The sequence below is a fragment of the Salmo trutta genome, chromosome 38 (assembly GCF_901001165.1).
Source record: "Salmo trutta chromosome 38, fSalTru1.1, whole genome shotgun sequence".
Taxonomy (NCBI): domain Eukaryota; kingdom Metazoa; phylum Chordata; class Actinopteri; order Salmoniformes; family Salmonidae; genus Salmo; species Salmo trutta.
The window spans coordinates 22,999,838-23,022,631 of NC_042994.1; the positions used below are offsets into that span (position 1 = coordinate 22,999,838).

Below are 22,794 nucleotides of genomic sequence, written 5' to 3' on the forward strand. Positions count from 1 at the left end.
ATAATGTCCATATCTGAAGTCATGATCACTGTCAACAACATTTATCTGTTACAATGTCCATATCTAAAGTCATGATCACTGTCAACAACATTTATCTGTTAAAATGTCCATATCTAAAGTCATGATCACTGTCAACAACATTTATCTGTTATAATGTCCATATCTGTAGTCATGATCACTGTCAACAACATTTATCTGTTACAAAGTCCATATCTGAAGTCATGATCACTGTCAACAACATTTATCTGTTATAATGTCCATATCTGGTCATGATCACTGTCAACAACATTTATCTGTTATAATGTCCATATCTGAAGTCATGATCACTGTCAACATTTATCTGTTATAATGTCCATATCTGCAGTCATGATCACTGTCAACTACATTTATCTGTTATAATGTCCATATCTGAAGTCATGATCACTGTCAACAACACCCCATCCTGTCACATGGTTGAGTTAGAACAGGAGTGTGACTGTGTTCCTCCAGGACTCAGGAGTCTACTCTACCTGGCACAGGGACAATGAAAAATAGCCTGGCCACAATAACTTAAACCCTGGATAGAGGGGCTCAGTGAATGTGGTCTGGAATGTGTACAGGTGGGTCATTATGTTAGAGTAGACACAGTAGAAGGACAGACTGCCGGCCAGCCAGTCCAGAAACACTCCTACTCTGGGGGGTGGGCAGCAGGAGGACTGGTCTCTCTTGCGTTTAGGAGGGCTGGTGAGGGGCAGAGTAGATATATGAGTCTTTTCATTATTGTGGAGGGCATAGTAATGATCCTCAGTGCAGTACAGACTCCAGGACCTGTCATTGGTTCCAAAGTCACTGGCAGAACCATCTTCTTTTCTGCTGTTGCCTTTATATGTCACTCCTATGGCAGCCCGCCCACTCCACTCTACCTCCCAATAACAGCGTCCAGTCAGACCCTCTCCACACAACACCTGGGGATGCAACTGAAATCTCTCTGGGTGATCAGGATACGGCTGCTCCTCTTTAACCCTCTCCACCCTTCTGTTCCCCTCAGACAGAGAGAGGTTTCTGTGTGCTGTGTTTGGGTCCAGTGTGAGATCACAGGCATCTGCAGACAAGAGGACAAGTTAGAGGAGAGGGAATTGGCTAGAATTTGTCAGAGTGTTAAATAATACGATAGTTTGTCAAATGTATTGGTCAATAAACTGATTCATTATAACTAGCACACTTACATTTCTTCATGAGCTGTGGTTTAACCCAGAACTCTTCATTATGGTCCACACTGTGGGAGACACAGAGGAACAGACAGAGTGAGTGACACACAGTCTGTATGAAGTGTAGTCTAGTCCAGCCTGTATGAAGTGTAGTCCAGTCCAGCCTGTATGAAGTGTAGTCCAGTCCAGCCTGTATGAAGTGTAGTCTAGTCCAGCCTGTATGAAGTGTAGTCTAGTCCAGCCTGTATGAAGTGTAGTCTAGTCCAGCCTGTATGAAGTGTAGTCTAGTCCAGCCTGTATGAAGTGTAGTCTAGTCCAGCCTGTATGAAGTGTAGTCTAGTCCAACCTGTATGAAGTGTAGTCCAGTCCAAAAGGGGGATAAAGTTTGAGCTCTACACAATATCAAGACCTGACTGTTCTCACATCAGCAAGATAATCTCAAAGAATCTGCAGTTAATCAGTTATAGCATTAATTACAAGACTGTTTGTTTTTCTGTTTCTGGTCAGAAATCAAAGGTGGTGGATGCTACAAATATGAGAGAATTTAATGTACTTACAAAAATATAATAATTTTACAGTAACTGTACTAACTTGCGTTTCTCCAGTCTACAGTGTGGATCCTCCAGTCTAGCAGAGAGCAGCTTCACTCCAGAGTCTCCTGGGTGATTGAAGCTCAGGTCCAGTTCTCTCAGGTGGGAGGGGTTTGACCTCAGAGCTGAGGCCAGAGAAGCACAGCCTTCCTCTGTGACTCTACAGAATGACAGCCTGCAGAGACAGGTCAACATGATTTAACAGGACTGCTGCCCTCTAGTGGTGATAGTTGATACACAGTATATACATATTTCCAATAAAACCAATACTGTTTCTAAATACTAACCACAGTTTCTCTGTTTACAATGTAGATCCCCCAGTTAACCCAGTATTTACCTTATTGGTTGAGCTGACTTACTGCCTACTGTAATGATGTTGTGCTTTGACACATCATCTTTGTATTGAGCAGGTATGTTTCTAAGTACTGACCTCAGTTTCTCTAGTTGACAGTGTGGATTCTCCAGTCCAGCAGAGAGCAGCTTCACTCCTGAATCCTGCAGGTCATTGTGACTCAGATCCAGCTCTCTCAGGTGAGAGGACTTTGAGCTGAGAACTGAGGCCAACACTTCACAACATTTATCAGTCAGATAACATCCATTCAGCCTAAAGGGGATAATATATTGCAACATGATGAGTAACAAGTAAACAACTTTGAAAACAAAATCAACAAATTAAGATAAAAAACTATTCCATTTAATTCTTGCTAATCTACCTGCACTGTACAAATTACAGTAGCTGTTACAATGAAAGAATACCATGCTATTGTTTGAGGAGAGTGCACAGTTTTGAACATGAAATGTTATTAATAACCTGTTGGGGCTAGGGGGCAGTATTTTCACGGCCGGATAAAAAACTTACCCGATTTAAACTGGTTACTACTCTTACCCAGAAACGAGAATATGCATATAATTAGTAGATTTGGATAGAAAACACTCTAAAGTTTCTAAAACTGTTTGAATGTTGTCTGTGAGTATAACAGAACTCATATGGCAGGCCAAAACCTGAGAAGATTCCATGCAGGAAGTGCCCTGTCTGACAATTTGTTGTCCTTCTAGGGCATCTCTATCAAAAATACAGCATCTCTGCTGTAACGTGACATTTTTGGGTTTGTATTTGGTCCTGTACAGATGTCGGATCTGCTCTATAGGGTTATAAGCAAACAAGAAAACACACACCCAGAGACGGTGCTCATAGTATGTAATAATGTCCAGTGACTTTAACGCAGAAAATCTGAAATCCATTTTAGGTAATATGTACCAGCATGTCACCTGTGTAACTACAGGCTACTCCACACACACAGAGATGCATACAGTACAAATCTCTCCCTCACACTCCATTTGGCAAATCTGACTCTATACTCCTGATTCCTGCTTACAAGCAAAAATGTATGTAAGTACCAATACAGAAGTGGTCCGAGGAATCATATGCTAAGCTACAGGACTATTTCGCTAGCACAGACTGGAATCTGATTCACCATCACATGTACTGGAAATTGATGTTAAATTATTAGTATTGAAATGTTTTAATTATTCCAATGTTGTAACGGTTGTCATATATCTTTGCCTCTTCTATCTCTGTAAGTTCAGGGTGGAAGTCACACAAAAGTCCATGAAGACTGTACTGGTTATCTTGAATCGAATTCAGCTCTCGGAGTGGGAGCACAAAGATGAAATTAATATCCTGATTAGCTTTTCCTTCTGCCCAGTCGAGGATGAACTTCTGCACAGAGAATGTTTTTCCGATTGAGCAGGTATGTTTCTAAGTACTGACCTCAGTTTCTCTAGTTGACAGTGTGGATTCTCCAGTCCAGCAGAGAGCAGCTTCACTCCTGAATCCTGCAGGTCATTGTGACTCAGATCCAGCTCTCTCAGGTGAGAGGACTTTGAGCTGAGAACTGAGGCCAACACTTCACAACATTTATCAGTCAGATAACATCCATTCAGCCTAAAGGGGATAATATATTGCAACATGATGAGTAACAAGTAAACAACTTTGAAAACAAAATCAACAAATTAAGATAAAAAACTATTCCATTTAATTCTTGCTAATCTACCTGCACTGTACAAATTACAGTAGCTGTTACAATGAAAGAATACCATGCTATTGTTTGAGGAGAGTGCACAGTTTTGAACATGAAATGTTATTAATAACCTGTTGGGGCTAGGGGGCAGTATTTTCACGGCCGGATAAAAAACTTACCCGATTTAAACTGGTTACTACTCTTACCCAGAAACGAGAATATGCATATAATTAGTAGATTTGGATAGAAAACACTCTAAAGTTTCTAAAACTGTTTGAATGTTGTCTGTGAGTATAACAGAACTCATATGGCAGGCCAAAACCTGAGAAGATTCCATGCAGGAAGTGCCCTGTCTGACAATTTGTTGTCCTTCTAGGGCATCTCTATCAAAAATACAGCATCTCTGCTGTAACGTGACATTTTCTAAGACTTCCATTGGCTTTCAGAAGAAGCCAGAAAGTGGAATGAGAGCTCTGCAGTCTCTGGGCGAAAAAAAGCAGGAGTTTTTGTGAGTAGTCAGGCAGGGAACACTGACACTGGAGCGCGCGTGCACGAGAGGACTCCATGTTTTTCTTTCTCTCTTTGAACGAATACAACGTCGCCCGGTTGGAATATTATCGCTATTTTACGAGAAAAATTGCATAAAAATTGATTTTAAACAGCGTTTGACATGCTTCGAAGTACGGTAATGGAATATTTAGATTTTTTTTGTCACGAAATGCGCCCGCACGTCACCCTTCGGATACTGACCTCAACGCACAAACAAAACGGAACTATTTCAATATAACTATGGATTATTTCGAACCAAAACAACATTTGTTGTTGAAGTAGAAGTTCTGGGAGTGCATTCTGACGAAGAACAGCAAAGGTAATCCAATTTTTCTAATAGTAAATCTGAGTTTGGTGAGGGCCAAACTTGGTGGGTGTCTAAATAGCTAGCCCTGTGATGCCAGGCTATCTACTTAGAATATTGCAAAATGTGCTTTCACCGAAAAGCTATTTTAAAATCGGACATAGCGAGTGCATAGAGGAGTTCTGTATCTATAATTCTTAAAATAATTGTCATGTTTTTTGTGAACGTTTATCGTGAGTAATTTAGTAAATTCACCGGAAGTTTGCGGGGGGTATGCTAGTTCTGAACGTCACATGCTAATGTAAAAAGCTTTTGATATAAATATGAACTTGATTGAACAAAACATGCATGTATTGTATAACATAATGTCCTAGGGTTGTCATCTGATGAAGATCATCAAAGGTTAGTGCTGCATTTAGCTGTGGTTTGGGTTTATGTGACATTATATGCTAGCTTGAAAAATGGGTGTCTGATTATTTCTGGCTGGGTACTCTGCTGACATAATCTAATGTTTTGCTTTCGTTGTAAAGCCTTTTTGAAATCGGACAGTGTGGTTAGATTAACGAGAGTCTTGTCTTTAAAATGGTGTAAAATAGTCATATGTTTGAGAAATTGAAGTAATAGCATTTCTAAGGTATTTGAATAACGAGCCACGGGATTCAACTGGCTGCTGAGTAGGTGGGACGATTTCGTCCCGCCGACCCTAGAGAGGTTAAATTTACATTAGTACTTTTGGTAAACAATTCAGATTTTGAATCCAAACAACTCAGATGTTATAAAAGCATCTTAGATTCATTATCTATTTCTCTTTTTTGTTTTTTGACCTGTGCTGGTGAGATACCAACACTCTCTCTCCACCCCAGGGACTGTTGGGGCCAATTCGTTGAAGAAGGTGAGGCTTACGCTGCATCCTTGTCTCATCGGTGTTTTTTTCGAATTTTAATCGCACACTTGTTTGTATACATTGATTTTACAATTATGTATGTTTTTCCCCAACACTACTTTCATCAATTTATATAGCAGTCCCTCATCCCAAATTGAGTTGCTGTTGAAGCATATCCCACGGTAGTTATTGGGGTCGAATGTCTCTCCACTTTTTTGTATTGGAATGATCAGATTTTGGGGAAGATGCTAGAGCTAAGGATGATGTTAAAGAGTTTAAGTATAGCCAATTGGAATTTGTGGCCTGTATATTTTATCATTTAATTTAGGATACTATCAACACCCAGGCCTTTTTGGGTTTGTATTTGGTCCTGTACAGATGTCGGATCTGCTCTATAGGGTTATAAGCAAACAAGAAAACACACACCCAGAGACGGTGCTCATAGTATGTAATAATGTCCAGTGACTTTAACGCAGAAAATCTGAAATCCATTTTAGGTAATATGTACCAGCATGTCACCTGTGTAACTACAGGCTACTCCACACACACAGAGATGCATACAGTACAAATCTCTCCCTCACACTCCATTTGGCAAATCTGACTCTATACTCCTGATTCCTGCTTACAAGCAAAAATGTATGTAAGTACCAATACAGAAGTGGTCCGAGGAATCATATGCTAAGCTACAGGACTATTTCGCTAGCACAGACTGGAATCTGATTCACCATCACATGTACTGGAAATTGATGTTAAATTATTAGTATTGAAATGTTTTAATTATTCCAATGTTGTAACGGTTGTCGTCGGGAATGGAGGACCAAAACGCAGCAGGAATGTGGATGCTCATCTTGTATTTATTTTAAATAAAAGTGAAACCAAAAAAACAACTCACGAACAACAACACAGTCTTGTCATGCTCACACACCCAAAACAAGAAACAATCTCCCACAAACACAACACCAAACAATTACCCATATATAGGACTCTCAATCAGAGGCAACGAGAAAACACCTGCCTCCAATTGAGAGTCCAGCACCCAAACCTAAACATAGAAAACCTAAACTAGACAGAATGCAGAAATACAACCTAGAACATACTAACCTAGAACATACACCCAAAACCCAGGAACACATAAATCAAACAACCCTCTACAACACACACAAAACCCCCACCATACAAAACAAACATCCCTCTGCCACGTCCTGACCAAAATACTAAACAACTACTCCCTCTGCTGGTCAGGACGTGACAAATGTCTCGAGTACCAAATATCTTTTATGAAATTGAGCTCATTGATATTAAGTCAATTTTGAATGACCGTAATAAAAACTGTACAGCCTATGGACTTTGTTTAATGTCAGTCTTCATTGGAGACTGCCTATCTGCAAGATGGTGCTGGCAGGCTTAAATAATACAATTTGAATGTCAAATCAATTGCACTAAGCTGTTGTCATTTTTGTTTGCTATCACAGTTGACCAAATAAGGTGTAAAGAAATTACTATACAACATTGGTAACCAGTACTTAAGTACTTTTCTGACCGGATACTTTTTCACTCTTACTTGAGTAGTTTCTTAAGCGGGCTACTATTACATTTACTTGAGTAGTCTCTTAAGAAGGCTACTATTTCATTTACTTGAGTAGTTTCTTAAGTGGGCTACTATTACTTTCACTTGAGTAGTTCTTAAGTGGGCTACTATTATTTTCACTTGAGTAGTTTCTTAGGAAGGCTACTGTCATGACTCTCCTGTAAACATCTGAAGGATTAGGTTACAGTGGGTCCACTCTACAGCGCCCTCTCTCTCCCGCAGAGGGGGAGAGGTGGAGCAGGCCACTTCATGGAGGTCATAAATACTCTGCCTTTGGGCTCTGTAGCATTGGGATTGGAATGTGTCACTGTGGGACAAAGAGAGAGACTTGCCAAAACTCCTACATCCCCAAAATCGGAGAATAAAACAATATTCATATTTTTGAGAATGTGGAACCGGTCAGTGGGAAATCAAGGAACAGTCATGTCGAGTTTGTTTCATTTGTTGACCACATTAAGGACGGGAGACACACATTATTGTATCTTTGTTTGTATACACTTCTCAGTTATGGGGTTTGCATCTGAATGTTGTATAAAATACATGATTAAGTATAAGAAAGACAATGGGATGTTAGTCTTCTATAAGATAATCGTTTTTCCTAGTAACTTATGCTCAGTCAGTGGCCACACCCCCGTGAAGCACAGACATTATACCCAAACGTCATGGAACGCCTCCTTTCCACTGAGTTAATAAAAGGACTCGTGACAATTTACATTTAGTCAAGAGAATGCAGGGACGAGGTCAAGAGAACGCAGGGACGAGGTCAAGAGAACGCAGGGACGAGGTCAAGAGAACGCAGGGACGAGGTCAAGAGAACGCAGGGACGAGGTCAAGAGAACGCAGGGACGAGGTCAAGAGAACGCAGGGACGAGGTCAAGAGAACGCAGGGACGAGGTCAAGAGAACGCAGGGACGAGGTCCCCACGTTGAAGTGGCTACCACTCTTTAGACCAAGCAGACTAAGGAGTGAGCCGGATGATGGAAAATGGTTTAAACTACAACTCTACTGAAGGACAAGACCAGAGGACGTGGGGATCATCCCCACACTGAAATGGTTAAGAAATCTACAAACTAAAGGCCAATTATTCAGTCTGGAGCTATTTAAATCCATTTAGTCTGGTAAACGCATCCGTTCAAACGACCGAATGGTACTCTGATGTACCCATTGTAACAAGCTACAACTACGAAATACTTTCATCTCTGGTTGACGAACCAGAGACTTTCTGTCGACTGACTATCCAGCAGATGGACCGGCGACAACAGAGAGAGACAAAGGCATACACTCATAAATATTTTTTTGAATGAGCTGCTGTGCATGTTCAAAGCATTAACATTTCCGTGAGTTTAGTCAACTGTATGTATCTGGGTCCACTCTGAGTTTCCCGCTCTTGTCTGTCCCCACACCTTTCCTTTGTCTACCAAGCCGTCATATCGGTTTCGTCCACTAGGGACTTTTCTTTGTGTCATGTTGTAACCAATGTATGACCTATTGTGCGTGTTTATGTAATTCTGTGATTTGATAAGTTAGTTAGTAAATAAATATCTAAGCCAATTTGTATATTGCTGATTCATTTATATTAGGGTTCCAGCAGATATCCAAGGGTTTGCGACCTTAAGGAATGAGACTGATGAGGTAATAATACATTAATAAGTGACTGTAATAGATAAGATATGAAAATATCTGAAGAGTTAATTCGGGAAATAGAGACTCTTTAAATATTTTCTCGTGGTGCCCTGACTACCTAGTTAAAGTTTACATGATTCAATTAATCACAAAAGGAATAATTACACATAGAGAATTGATTTTATAATATAACAGTCTTCACATTCCCACACTACGACCCTACTATTACTTTCACTTGAGTAAATTACAATCTAATTAACAGTACTTTTATTTAAGTACAGATTTTCAGTACTCTAACCACCTCTGCAAATTATACATAGCCTAACTATAAACCTGGGCGAGCATCAACACTGCAGGAAAATGTATTGTTCTACAGGAGTAACATTAAAACAGAGTAATATGCCCCACAAACATTAGACAAATATACAGAAAACCCTCCAATTGCTGAAATAAGTAAATTAAATATATGATGAGAGAATAGTCAGATTAACTAATAACTAAAATAGCAGTGCAAGATGGCACTCTTTTGAGAAGTGCAGATATGTATTATAGGTAGTTCATCTGTAGAGGACTTCTGAGAATGGTACAGACTTTGTGGTGCAGCAGAAAGATCAGAGTACCCCAACTAGAGAGGTTGTGCATTCAAATCCCAGGTGAGGTCATATTGAAAAGTCAGCACTAAGTGATCATGCTAAATATCATCATATTGTCATTGATTAAAGAATTTGACATTATTTTAGCTGAACATTTTCACATAAGAAAACACATGAAATCATGGCGAAACATGTTTTTAAAACACTTTATATGACCATGTTTTCATATGCGCTTACTTATGTCTGAAATCTATCGTTACCCCAAAAATGTCTACTTTGACTGCATTTAGACCTGACCCCTTAGTCCCAATATCTCTGCCCCAGAATGTCCAATTCTCACAAGGTAAAGTGCTTATTGTTCAGAAGCATCTTTGAGTAGTTAAAGGGAATCTACACTGTCTGAGAAAAGTATAATTTTTTGCTAATGCCCAGGTTTGACAAATGCTGGAACAGATTATTTTCTGTATACTTTTATGTCTTAAAGCATAATAACTGTATGAAAAGTAACTATTTCATTTATGCCCATTTTCACCAGATTTTACCTTAGACCCCTAGAAAATGGCCTTTAAAATGTCACTTGAAATCTGAAATCTGTTTAACGTTGGTGGGGTTTTAGTGTTACTCCTGAATCACTATGGCAAATAATAATTTTTCTTGAGTGTATTTTTAACAAAACTGAGATTAACGTTGAAGTCCAAAGTGTAGGAATACAGGTGAAATCAGATACTGATGCAGACATGGTGGCGTAGCAGGAATGCCATAAACCAAGAAGTTGTGAGTTCAAATTCCGGGTGAGGATATGTTGAATAATAATTACTGCATAAATAAACACACACTACGTCAAAATGTGTCAAATATGTAAGTTGAAAACACTGCGGCTATTTTGAGACACTCTAATGACTCGTCTTTGTTTGCAGGACATCACCTGTGAAACCTCGTGAAAATTTGAATCCACAAGTGAAAGGTTATGCGATCATATGTAAAAATCCACATGAATTGTGATTTTCCAACAAGACCTTATAGTTTCCCTTCGTAATTCGACTTATTATGGGTGAATGTTTATTTTTGACACATTAATTCTGCATGGTTAGATGGTTGAAACAGAAACAACTCAAAGGGTTAAGTTTAGGCATTAATAACTAGTGGTTAAGATCCGGGCTATGGTTTGGGGAAGGCTTAAAACAACATAATAAAAAAACACGACGCACTATTACCATCAGGTATCGTCAAATACTCTCACAGCTTGCTAGAGCGCTGTGTACTCCGGTAGCGCTGTGTACTCCGGTAGCGCTGTGTACTCCGGTAGCGCTGTGTACTCCGGTAGCGCTGTGTACTCCGGTAGCGCTGTGTACTCCGGTAGCGCTGTGTACTCCGGTAGCGCTGTGTACTCCGGTAGCGCTGTGCACTCCGGTAGCGCTGTGCACTCCGGTAGCGCTGTGCACACCGGTAGCGCTGTGCACTCCGGTAGCGCTGTGCACTCCGGTAGCGCTGTGCACTCCGGTAGCGCTGTGCACACCGGTAGCGCTGTGCACTCCGGTAGCGCTGTGCACTCCGGTAGCGCTGTGCACTCCGGTAGCGCTGTGCACTCCGGTAGCGCTGTGCACTCCGGTAGCGCTGTGCACTCCGGTAGTGCAGTGATCTAAGCAGCGCGCTACAACTCCGAGCGTCACGTGCACAGTGCTGGACAATGGGTTTTTTTGGTGAGTGCCGAGGAAGGAATATATTGAAGTTCTCAGCACCTATGCAAACACTTCACATGTGAACATATTTTACATGAAGTTGATTATGTTTGTCTTTAACGTAAGGGTTAAAGTTTACAACAACAATTGGTGGTAATTAAGAACAGCTGTGTGGGTGATTCTAGTGTGTGTTGATGGTTTAACGAGAGATTGATAGTTATTGGTGACTTTGACATTATGATATTACTTACTTTGCCTTTCTGCATTTCCTCACAGCTGGGAGCAGTATCTTCGTTGATAACGTGTTGAATTTGTTCAGGTCAATCTCATCCAGCACACCCTTTGACATGAGCAGTGCGTTGGCCAGTGATGAGAAGTGTGAACCTGAGAGTTCTTTTCCTGTTTGATTTCCTGACTTCAGGAACTTCTCAATGTCCTCATGTACTGAATCATCTTTCATCTCAGTCAAGCAGATGAGTAGATTGATGTACCTATCAGGTGAGACTTGCTCTACGTTCGGCTCCCTGAGGTATTTCTTAATTTCATTAACAGTCTCTGAGCTGATCTCTGTTTGTGGCAGCAGGTCTTGTAACAGTTTCTGGTTGGATTCTGTTGAGATGCCAACAAGGAAGCGGAGGAACAGGTCCAGGTGTCCATTCTCACTCTCCAAGGCTTTATCCACCATCATCTTCAGCAGCTCATGCAAGGTCAGCTCTGAAGACACATCCCCAATGAAAGACTCCAGGGCCTTGATGTTCTTGCTCACACAGCAGTGGAACACGTACAGAGCAGCAAGGAACTCCTGGAAACTCAGGTGAACAAAGCAGTACACCTCCTTCCGATACAACCCATACTCTTCCTTCAGGATTTCTGTGCAAAACCCAGAGTATACTGAGGCTTCACTGAAATCAATGCCACACTCTTCTAGGTCTTTCTTAGAGAATATGAGATTGTGCTTCACCAGCTGTTCAAATGCAAGTTGTGCCAGTTTGAGAATGGTTTCTTTGTTTTGTGTTATGATTATGTGCAGATCTGTCTCATTTTTCTCATCATACTTCTTGCTTTTCAGGTTTGTCTGAATGAGCAGGAAGTGATTGTACATCTCAGTCAGAGTTGTGATCTCTCCACTCTTATCGTCACTCAACATTTGCTCAAGAACCCTGGCAGTAATCCAACAGAAGACTGGTATGTGGCACATGATGTGGAGGCTCCTTGATGTATTAATGTGTGAGATGATTCTCCTGGCCCGGTTCTCATCCTCAACATTCTTCTCAAAGTACTCTTCTTTCTGTTTGTCATTGAACCCTCGTACTTCTGTCACCTTGTTGATGTACTTACGGTGGACCTGATTGGCTGCTGCTGGTCTGGAGGTTATCCAGAGGAGAGCTTCGGGGAGTAGATTCCCCTCAATGAGGTTTGTCATCAACCTGTCAACTGATGACATTTCAGTTAGATCAGTCAACTTCTTGTTCTGATGAAAACCTAATGGTAGTCTGCTTTCATCCAGACCATCAAAGATGAACATGACTTTGCAAGTATCATATATCTTTGCCTCTTCTATCTCTGTAAGTTCAGGGTGGAAGTCACACAAAAGTCCATGAAGACTGTACTGGTTATCTTGAATCGAATTCAGCTCTCGGAGTGGGAGCACAAAGATGAAATTAATATCCTGATTAGCTTTTCCTTCTGCCCAGTCGAGGATGAACTTCTGCACAGAGAATGTTTTTCCGATGCCAGCGATGCCCTTCGTCAGCACAGTTCTGATGGGTCTCTCCTTTTCTCTCTCTTCTCCAGATAAGGGTTTGAAGATGTCATTGTAGTTGATTGGAGTGTCTGTATTTTTTTTTGTCCTGGGAGTATATTCAATCTGTCGAATCTCATGTTCGTTATTAACCCCTTTACTATCTCCGTGTATGATGTAGAGCTGTGTGTAGATACTGTTGAGGTGAGTTCGATCCACTGCAATGCCTTCAAACACAAATCCAAACTTCTTCTTCAGACTGGTTTTATGTTTGTCTTTAACTCTTTGTGTGTCGTCATCCACTGAAAAGAACAACACACTTTAAAACTTCCATAAGTAAGGTTACAAGAGAAAGTGTGTATGTGTGTGTGTCTGAGGAAGTCCCGAAGCATCATCAAAGACCCCACACACCCCAGCCACGAGCTGTTCACTCCCTTACAATCAGGCAAATTGATACCAACAGGTTTAGAGCAAGTTTCTATCTACAAGACCGCTGAACTGGACTGACTACCTGCACTCACTCACGCACACGCACACACACACACACACACACACACACACACACACACACACACACACACACACACACACACACACACACACACACACACACACACACACCACAACCGCTTAATTATTATTGCTAAATACTGCACAATTTATACACTTATCCCCTCTTCCCCAAAACACGTGTAAATGTTGTACTATAAATTGTGCCTTCCTGTATTATAATTGTGCTAAAATGTTTCTAATAAAGTGGGTGGTTTGGGTTCTGGATGTTAATTAGATGAAAGCTGTGCTATATTATACATTATAAACTGGGTGGTTCGAGCCCTGAATGCTGATTGGCTGACAGCCGTGGTATTACAGACCGTATACCACGGGTATGACAAAACATTTATTTTTCCTGCTCTAATTATGTTGGTAACCAGTTTATAATAGCAACAAGGCACATTGGGGGTCTGTGGTATATGGCCAATATATCACTGCTAAGGGCTGTATCCAGGCATTCCACGTTGCTTTGTGCCTAAGAACAGCCCTTTGCAGTGTGGTATATTGGCCATATACTACACCCCCTTGGGCCTTGTTGCCTAATTCTATTCACCTTCGCCATTTACTTTATGTCTTAATCTTTTATTTATTGTTGTTGTTGTATACCATGTGTATCCCTTACATAGGACTAATACAACTTGTGGGTGTGTGCAGTTAGCATTGTGTGATGTTAGCCTTAACAGACATACCTCTCCTCTGCCCAATGCTCTCAGTCTGTCCATTGCAATCCACCTCTTTACAGACAGAACCACCGGGAAGGGAAGAAGAATATATTTTACTGTAATTCAAACAGACTTCAGTCAGTGGTACCTGGTTTAGAGGACACTGATGACAGAGAGTGAGAAAGTTAGAGAGAGAGCGAGAGAGACAGACCTAGCTCCTGGATCAAATAAGGCTCTTTCTCCTGGAGGATCCTGTAGAAGGCTGATTTGACTTTAACTGAGTTTAAGGCCTTGTACAGCTCCCTCATCTGTTCCTGTCTGGTCCGGGCAGCATCGATGTTAGAGTACGCCTCATCATGGATCATACCCCACTGGACCAGTTTATCTGATATGGGCATCACCATGGTAACGTTCTGAATGAGGTCCGCCATGTGTCTGTCCACAAACTTTGCATCTAGGGTGGAGAAATGGACAGGTGTATTACACACACACACACACACACACGAGACAAAAACATGCATGTGTTACAAACAAATCCAGGTAAGAAACACATCAAAACATTATAAATATATAGACTCATTTAAAATAGAAAATATAGAAATAGTAGAAAGATAAAGCGATATTCAGTAAAATAACCATTAATTCATAAGGAGTATTTTCTGGTGTTTCACCTCAGATACATTACTTCATAAGGAGACCATTTCTGGTGTTTCACCTCAGATACATTACTTCATAAGGAGATAATTTCTGGTGTTTCACCTCAGATACATTACTTCATAAGGAGACCATTTCTGGTGTTTCACCTCAGATACATTACTTCATAAGGAGACCATTTCTGGTGTTTCACCTCAGATACATTACTTCATAAGGAGACCATTTCTGGTGTTTCACCTCAGATACATTACTTCATAAGGAGACCATTTCTGGTGTTTCACCTCAGATACATTACTTCATAAGGAGACCATTTCTGGTGTTTCACCTCAGATACATTAGTTCATAAGGAGACCATTTCTGGTGTTTCACCTCAGATACATTACTTCATAAGGAGACCATTTCTGGTGTTTCACCTCAGATACATTACTTCATAAGGAGACCATTTCTGGTGTTTCACCTCAGATACATTACTTCATAAGGAGACCATTTCTGGTGTTTCACCTCAGATACATTACTTCATAAGGAGACCATTTCTGGTGTTTCACCTCAGATACATTACTTCATAAGGAGATAATTTCTGGTGTTTCACCTCAGATAATACAAATTACTTCATAAGGAGACCATTTCTGGTGTTTCACCTCAGATACATTACTTCATAAGGAGACCATTTCTGGTGTTTCACCTCAGATACATTACTTCATAAGGAGACCATTTCTGGTGTTTCACCTCAGATACATTACTTCATAAGGAGACCATTCTGGTGTTTCACCTCAGATACATTACTTCATAAGGAGACCATTTCTGGTGTTTCACCTCAGATACATTACTTCATAAGGAGACCATTTCTGGTGTTTCACCTCAGATACATTACTTCATAAGGAGACCATTTCTGGTGTTTCACCTCAGATACATTACTTCATAAGGAGACCATTTCTGGTGTTTCACCTCAGATACATTACTTCATAAGGAGATCATTTCTGGTGTTTCACCTCAGATACATTACTTCATAAGGAGACCATTTCTGGGTTTCACCTCAGATACATTACTTCATAAGGAGACCATTTCTGGTGTTTCACCTCAGATACATTACTTCATAGGAGGACCATTTCTGGTGTTTCACCTCAGATACATTACTTCATAGGAGACCATTTCTGGTGTTTCACCTCAGATACATTACTTCATAAGGAGACCATTTCTGGTGTTTCACCTCAGATACATTACTTCATAAGGAGATCATTTCTGGTGTTTCACCTCAGATACATTACTTCATAAGGAGATAATTTCTGGTGTTTCACCTCAGATACATTACTTCATAAGGAGACCATTTCTGGTGTTTCACCTCAGATACATTACTTCATAAGGAGACCATTTCTGGTGTTTCACCTCAGATACATTACTTCATAAGGAGACCATTTCTGGTGTTTCACCTCAGATACATTACTTCATAAGGAGATAATTTCTGGTGTTTCACCTCAGATACATTACTTCATAAGGAGACCATTTCTGGTGTTTCACCTCAGATACATTACTTCATAAGGAGATAATTTCTGGTGTTTCACCTCAGATACATTACTTCATAAGGAGATAATTTCTGGTGTTTCACCTAAGATACATTACTTCATAAGGAGATAATTTCTGGTGTTTCACCTAAGATACATTACTTCATAAGGAGACCATTTCTGGTGTTTCACCTCAGATACATTACTTCATAAGGAGACCATTTCTGGTGTTTCACCTCAGATACATTACTTCATAAGGAGACCATTTCTGGTGTTTCACCACAGATACATTACTTCATAAGGAGACCATTTCTGGTGTTTCACCTCAGATACATTAGTTCATAAGGAGACCATTTCTGGTGTTTCACCTCAGATACATTACTTCATAAGGAGACCATTTCTGGTGTTTCACCTCAGATACATTACTTCATAAGGAGACCATTTCTGGTGTTTCACCTCAGATACATTACTTCATAAGGAGACCATTTCTGGTGTTTCACCTCAGATACATTACTTCATAAGGAGACCATTTCTGGTGTTTCACCTCAGATACATTACTTCATAAGGAGACCATTTCTGGTGTTTCACCTCAGATACATTACTTCATAAGGAGACCATTTCTGGTGTTTCACCTCAGATACATTACTTCATAAGGAGACCATTTCTGGTGTTTCACATCAGAGTCAAAGCTTTACTTACCGCTTTCCTCACATCTCTTCTCTGTCTCAATGGAATCAAGAGAGTTGGGGGGTCTGGAACAATAACAAACATGGACACACTGGTAAAAAACAAGCTTGTTGTTGTAAAGTGACTCTTAATCCAATGTTCATGACTGTAACATTTCCATCTTACTGTCACAGAAACAGAAAGTGACTATGGGCGCCATTTTCATATAGAAATCCCCCAGATACTCTTTCACGCCACGAAAATGGATCCCTATGTGTTCATAACAATGTAACACACTTGATACTTCAAGATATTCTGAATAATATTAATAAGGATTTTTTGTTGTTGTTCAGGAGTGTTTTTCTACAACATACTCAGGTCTATTAACCAATCACATCTCTTTTCTTGTATCTCATACTCAGGTCTATTAAACAATCACATCTCTGTTCTTGTATCTCATACTCAGGTCTATTAACCAATCACATCTCTTTTCTTGTATCTCATACTCAGGTCTATTAATCACTGCGCAAGCGCACCTGACCTGTTTCGATTGACAGTTTGCTGTTCCAATCAGACGGTCGAGTGTGCGTTTCACTAGCCAATCAGCTTTTTGGTAGTGCGATACTGTCTTTGGCTAATCCACGGAGTCTGTCACACAAAATGAGTGACAAAAATGTACAAAAATCATTTCAAGTCATTAGTCTCATCTCAAAGTTGAGTCCAGAGTCTTCAGGCTCCAAGTCAAGTTAAATTATTTTATTTTCTATCAAGTCAAGTCATCAAATGTGTGACTCAAGTCAGACGCGAGTTAAAGTCATGTGACTTTAGTCCACACCTCATAAAATGTCAAATACAATCAATAATTAAAACAAAATGCCAAATGACTGTTACACCATTAATTATCATTATCATAAAAATGTGCTAATGTCTCTTGAAAACGGGTGGTATTCGCCCCATAATGCATTGTTGTTGGATGAGAACACTGCCATTTTGCCAAGGCAGGAATGCGTGACAAGAGACCGAGACGCTTACGGGCAGCAATGGATGCATCAATACAGGCTACAAGTGTAGGCCTATTTAATCGTCGCTGTATGATGCTACACTTTCTGGTGTTTTGTAACAAGATGTCTCTTTCTTTTCATCAAATGGCACAGTGCACAATTTGGAAGCTGGAATTATTACGAACTTGCGTGGGCAGTCTAAAGTAGCTTTTTGAAGTTATCAGATGAAAACATAATGTCTGGTTGTGTTTAAGCTACATTTAAAAGCTAATACATTTTAAAAGTGAAATGACAAATATTTACGATTAGACCCACAGAGATCCTTTTAATTGAATAGGAATTATGTCATTCTATGATTAGGCCCATAACAAATCTATGTGTATGCAGAAATAGGAGATGTATTTATATGGTTTAGCTACAACTTTTTAAAGCAGATTATGGGTAACAGTAACAAATCAGATATTGAATATCTGTTTGAGCATGGTCAAGTTAATAATTATGCTGTGGATGATGAATCAAACCACCCAGACACATCAAAGACACAGTCGTCCTTCTGAATTGAGCTGCAGGACAGGAAGCAAACTGCTTAGAGATGTCACCATGAGGCCATTGATAAGTTAATTACAATTAACTTTTCACTTTAGCACCATCTGTACCTAATAGAGCAGATGTAGTCTGACGTGTGGAAGGCAGCAGTCTGTACCTAATAGAGCAGATGTAGTCTGACATGTGGAAGTCAGCAGTCTGTACCTAATAGAGCAGATGTAGTCTGACGTGTGGAAGTCAGCCGTCTGTACCTAATAGAGCAGATGTAGTCTGACGTGTGGAAGTCAGCCGTCTGTACCTAATAGAGCAGATGTAGTCTGACGTGTGGAAGTCAGCCGTCTGTACCTAATAGAGCAGATGTAGTCTGACGTGTGGAAGTCAGCTGTCTGTACCTAATAGAGCAGATGTAGTCTGACATGTGGAAGTCAGCTGTCTGTACCTAATAGAGCAGATGTAGTCTGACGTGTGGACGTCAGCAGTCTATACCTAATAGAGCAGATGTAGTCTGACATGTGGAAGTCAGCCGTCTGTACCTAATAGAGCAGATGTAGTCTGACGTGTGGAAGGCAGCAGTCTGTACCTAATAGAGCAGATGTAGTCTGACGTGTGGAAGTCAGCCGTCTGTACCTAATAGAGCAGATGTAGTCTGACATGTGGAAGTCAGCAGTCTGTACCTAATAGAGCAGATGTAGTCTGACGTGTGGAAGTCAGCAGTCTATACCTAATAGAGCAGATGTAGTCTGACGTGTGGAAGTCAGCTGTCTGGCAGGAGAGACTCATTGGGAGGGAGAAGTTCTGACTGAATGCACATTTGAGAACTAGAACGGTCCATTTACTTTGTGCTTTTTTCATTGACCAATCACAAGTGGGGCACCCTAATGGGCGGGCCGCCACTGGTCCCAAATATTTCCAGCATCTGAACAGTGGGCGAAACTATCTCACCTGAGAAAGCATCCGAGTGAGCGGTAAAGCGCCCCTCTATCTTACTATATGTAGCCTATGTCTCTGATGCTGTCTGGCCAGAAATAGTATGACAAGCCATACTCTGTTGGTCCAGACAGCATCAGATACATGGTCGACACGTACTGAAATGGAGGGGCGCTGTTTCACTCACTCTGATACTTTATCCGACATGCTGACCACACCGCTCATGTTAGGTGCTCGAGCGTTGCAAAATAAAGGAGGAGAGATCCCTAGAAACAAACCAGATTTACACTTTTATCTTTGGATTAATTGTCAGAGTAGAGGACCTTGTGCATTTCAGGTAAAATAACAACCCAATGTTTATATCCCAGGACAAATTAGCCAGCAACAAGAAGCTAGCTAGCTAAATGGCCATGAATGTTTCATGCGTCGACCTGTCCCCAAATTAATATAGGTGGTCCGTTTTGATATTTCAGCCTGTGCATCCTGATCGCGTCTGTTGTGGATGGACAAAATCAACATGTGTATGGTGGCGCACGCAGACGCGTGCCTGGTCTAGTCAGCATGTTAGGTATAAAAGGAGCTGAAGGAGCTGATCGTGGACCTCAGCAAACAGCAGAGGGAGCCCACCCCTATCAACATTGACGGGACTGCAGTGGAGAAGTTGGGAAGCTTATTGGCGTACACACCACTGACAATCTGAAATGTGCAGGGCACTCCAGAGTGTGGTGTGGTCTGCCCAACACATCATGGTGGGCACACTGCCTGCCTTCCAGGACACCTACAGCACCCAATGTCGCAGGAAGGCCAAAAAGATCATTAAGGACATCAACCACCCCAGCCACGGCCTGTTCACCCCGCTACCATCCTGAAGGCGAGGTCAGTAAGGGTACAGCTGGGACTGAGAGACTGAAAACCAGCTTCTATCTCAAAGCCATCAGACTGTTAACTAGCCATCACTAGCCGGCTACCAACCGATTACTCAATCCTGCACCTTAGAGGCTGCTGCTGCTGTATTTACATAGACATGGAATCACTGGTCACTTTAATATTGGAAAACTAGTCACTTTAATAATGTCAACATACTACTTTACTCATTTCATATGTATATACTGTATTCTATTCTACTGTATTTTAGTCAATGCCACTCTGACATTGCTTATCCTAATATTTACAGTACCAGTCAAAAGTTTGGACACACCTACTACTCATTCCATGGTTTTTCTTTATTTGTTACTATTGTCTACATTGTAGAATAATAGTGAAGAGATCAAAACTATGAAATAACACATTGAATTAAATAGTAACCAAAAAAGTGTTAAACAAATCCAAATGTATTTTATATGTGAAATTCTTCAAAGTAGCCACCCTTTGCTTTGTGAAAGTTACCTTTGGTCAAAGGATGTTGCTCCACTGTTGTCATTGCCCTTCTCTCCTCCCTTCAGTGATTGCCTCACCTTTCCTCTTCCAAGTGCTCCTAGTTTTTTCATCGTAGTCCCCCTCTGTACAGGCAGAAGGAAAGAAAGACTTCAATCAGGGGTTTAGAGAGAGGGGTCAGGGCAAACAGTTACTTTACAGTATGAGGAGAAAAATCTCCAGAATACCATCTCAGTTTAGACACACAGCTTTACCTCTTCTCTTCTCTGTCTCACTCAGATCAAGAGACCGGGTCGGTCTGAAAAATGACAAACATGGAACAAGTGTTTAGTGTTTGTGAGGGGAACAGAAAATGTAGTTTTGGTACATGGTGTTCTATTTGTGAAAGAGTTGTTAGACTGTTCTGAATGTGAGCTGTGCTGGTAAAGAGTCTTATAGAGGTCACACAGCATAACAGGAAAGAATCATGTTAACAGGAATGGTATATGATCTAATGTATTAATATGTCTTACCTTTTTGTCACACTGCTTCGTGAGGCTTTTGGGAAGGGGCAGATAGATTGGTATGTAGAGGGAAGTTAAGTAAGAAGAGCGTTTGGGAGGGGGGAGAGTGGGGTTTAGGAGAGAGGGAGGGGTTGGGTCCGAGAGAGGAGCTGCTCTGTGTTCTCCTAGTGCCTCCTGAACATGGTCACCACCTACCAAGGGGACAGAGAGCATTAGGATACAAAATGGTTGAACAAGGGGACAGAGAGCGTTAGGATACAAAATGGTTGAACAAGGGGACAGAGAGCGTTAGGATACAAAATGGTTGAACAAGGGGACAGAGAGCGTTAGGATACAAAATGGTTGAACAAGGGGACAGAGAGCGTTTGGATACAAAATGGTTGAACAAGGGGACAGAGAGCGTTAGGATACAAAATGGTTGAACAAGGGGACAGAGAGCGTTAGGATACAAAATGGTTGAACAAGGGGACAGAGAGCGTTAGGATACAAAATGGTTGAACAAGGGGACAGAGAGCGTTAGGATACAAAATGGTTGAAGGAGGAGGAATTAAACTTTTCTGGAGCACACCCTGAGTTAGGACTGTAATAAATACTCCATGTATACTCATATATTATTTAACACATGTTGTAACTGTATAATTTAATAGTTGAAGACCCATTACTGCCTCTAACTGTCTCTAAACAGTGGTGACTTGTAGTTGGGTTACTGGATTCCTGTTTCTATAGGTTCAGCATCGTCATCTGTGTCCAATACAGGATGCTTTCCATGCCTCTGCCTGGCGGGTTGGAGCGTTGGGCCACTAACCGAAAGGTTACTGGATCTAATCCAAGAACTGACAAGGCAAAAATCTATCGTTCTGCCCCTGAGCAAGGCAGTTAACCCACTGTTCCCCGGGCGCTGAAGACGTGGATGTGGATTAAGGCAGCCCCCCGCACCTCTCTGATTCAGAGGTTGGGTTAAATGCGGAAGACACATTTCAGTTGAATGCATTACGTTAACTAGGTATCCCCCTTTCCCTTTCCCTGTAACTACAGCAAAGAGTTACTGTAATTCTGTGTCAGATGAGGTTGCATGTAAAGGTACATTGGCTAACATTGATTTTGGCTGTATAATTAATCTATGGATTATTATAATGAAGTATTTTAGTTTCAGAAATAGCTCATCATGAATTTGCAGTACTAATGAGAAGATTTGAAATGACTGTGACTGACTTTTGTATTCATTTCTGTATGTGACTTCCCTTACAGAAAAAACACATGGTTTTAAGTGAAATTCGCACGTTTTTCACATGTAAAATTGTATTATATTATTTGAAATCATGTGAAACACTTAACATGTCATAACTTTTCACAAGAAGCTTATCATGTGGATTTTCACATGTGATCACATAACCTTTCACATGTGAAACCATGTGGTTTTGGAACATTTCACATGTGATGATATTTCACAACTGGATTTTTACATGTGATCCCATATCCTTTCATATAAACATTTTCACATGATGCTCTGCAAACAAAAAAACTGTCATCAGGATGTCTCCGGAACGTTACAAAATAGCTACAGTGTTTTCAATGTACATATTTGACACACTTTGACATATAAGATTACATTGTGTATGTTTATTTAAACAGTAACTATTCAACATGTCCTC

The 22,794-nt window shown here is 40.7% G+C and overlaps 1 protein-coding gene across 1 annotated transcript in view; it reads right to left on the bottom strand.

Annotated features, from left to right (window-relative positions):
• Positions 1 to 356: 356 nt before the first annotated feature.
• LOC115178136 (NACHT, LRR and PYD domains-containing protein 3) overlaps positions 357 to 22,794 on the bottom strand; it is a 29,287-nt gene continuing 6,849 nt past the window's right edge. Inside the window, exons 2-13 of the mRNA XM_029739173.1 lie at positions 21,152 to 21,333; positions 20,894 to 20,937; positions 20,652 to 20,764; positions 16,825 to 16,877; positions 14,184 to 14,426; positions 14,000 to 14,044; positions 11,269 to 13,060; positions 3,549 to 3,722; positions 2,208 to 2,381; positions 1,779 to 1,952; positions 1,206 to 1,255; positions 357 to 1,081 (exon numbers count right to left, since the gene is read on the bottom strand). Of these exons, the coding sequence (XP_029595033.1) occupies positions 501 to 1,081; positions 1,206 to 1,255; positions 1,779 to 1,952; positions 2,208 to 2,381; positions 3,549 to 3,722; positions 11,269 to 13,060; positions 14,000 to 14,044; positions 14,184 to 14,426; positions 16,825 to 16,877; positions 20,652 to 20,752 (3,387 nt within the window). The 5' untranslated portion in view covers positions 20,753 to 20,764; positions 20,894 to 20,937; positions 21,152 to 21,333 and the 3' untranslated portion in view covers positions 357 to 500. The remainder of the gene's footprint in view (positions 1,082 to 1,205; positions 1,256 to 1,778; positions 1,953 to 2,207; positions 2,382 to 3,548; positions 3,723 to 11,268; positions 13,061 to 13,999; positions 14,045 to 14,183; positions 14,427 to 16,824; positions 16,878 to 20,651; positions 20,765 to 20,893; positions 20,938 to 21,151; positions 21,334 to 22,794) is intronic.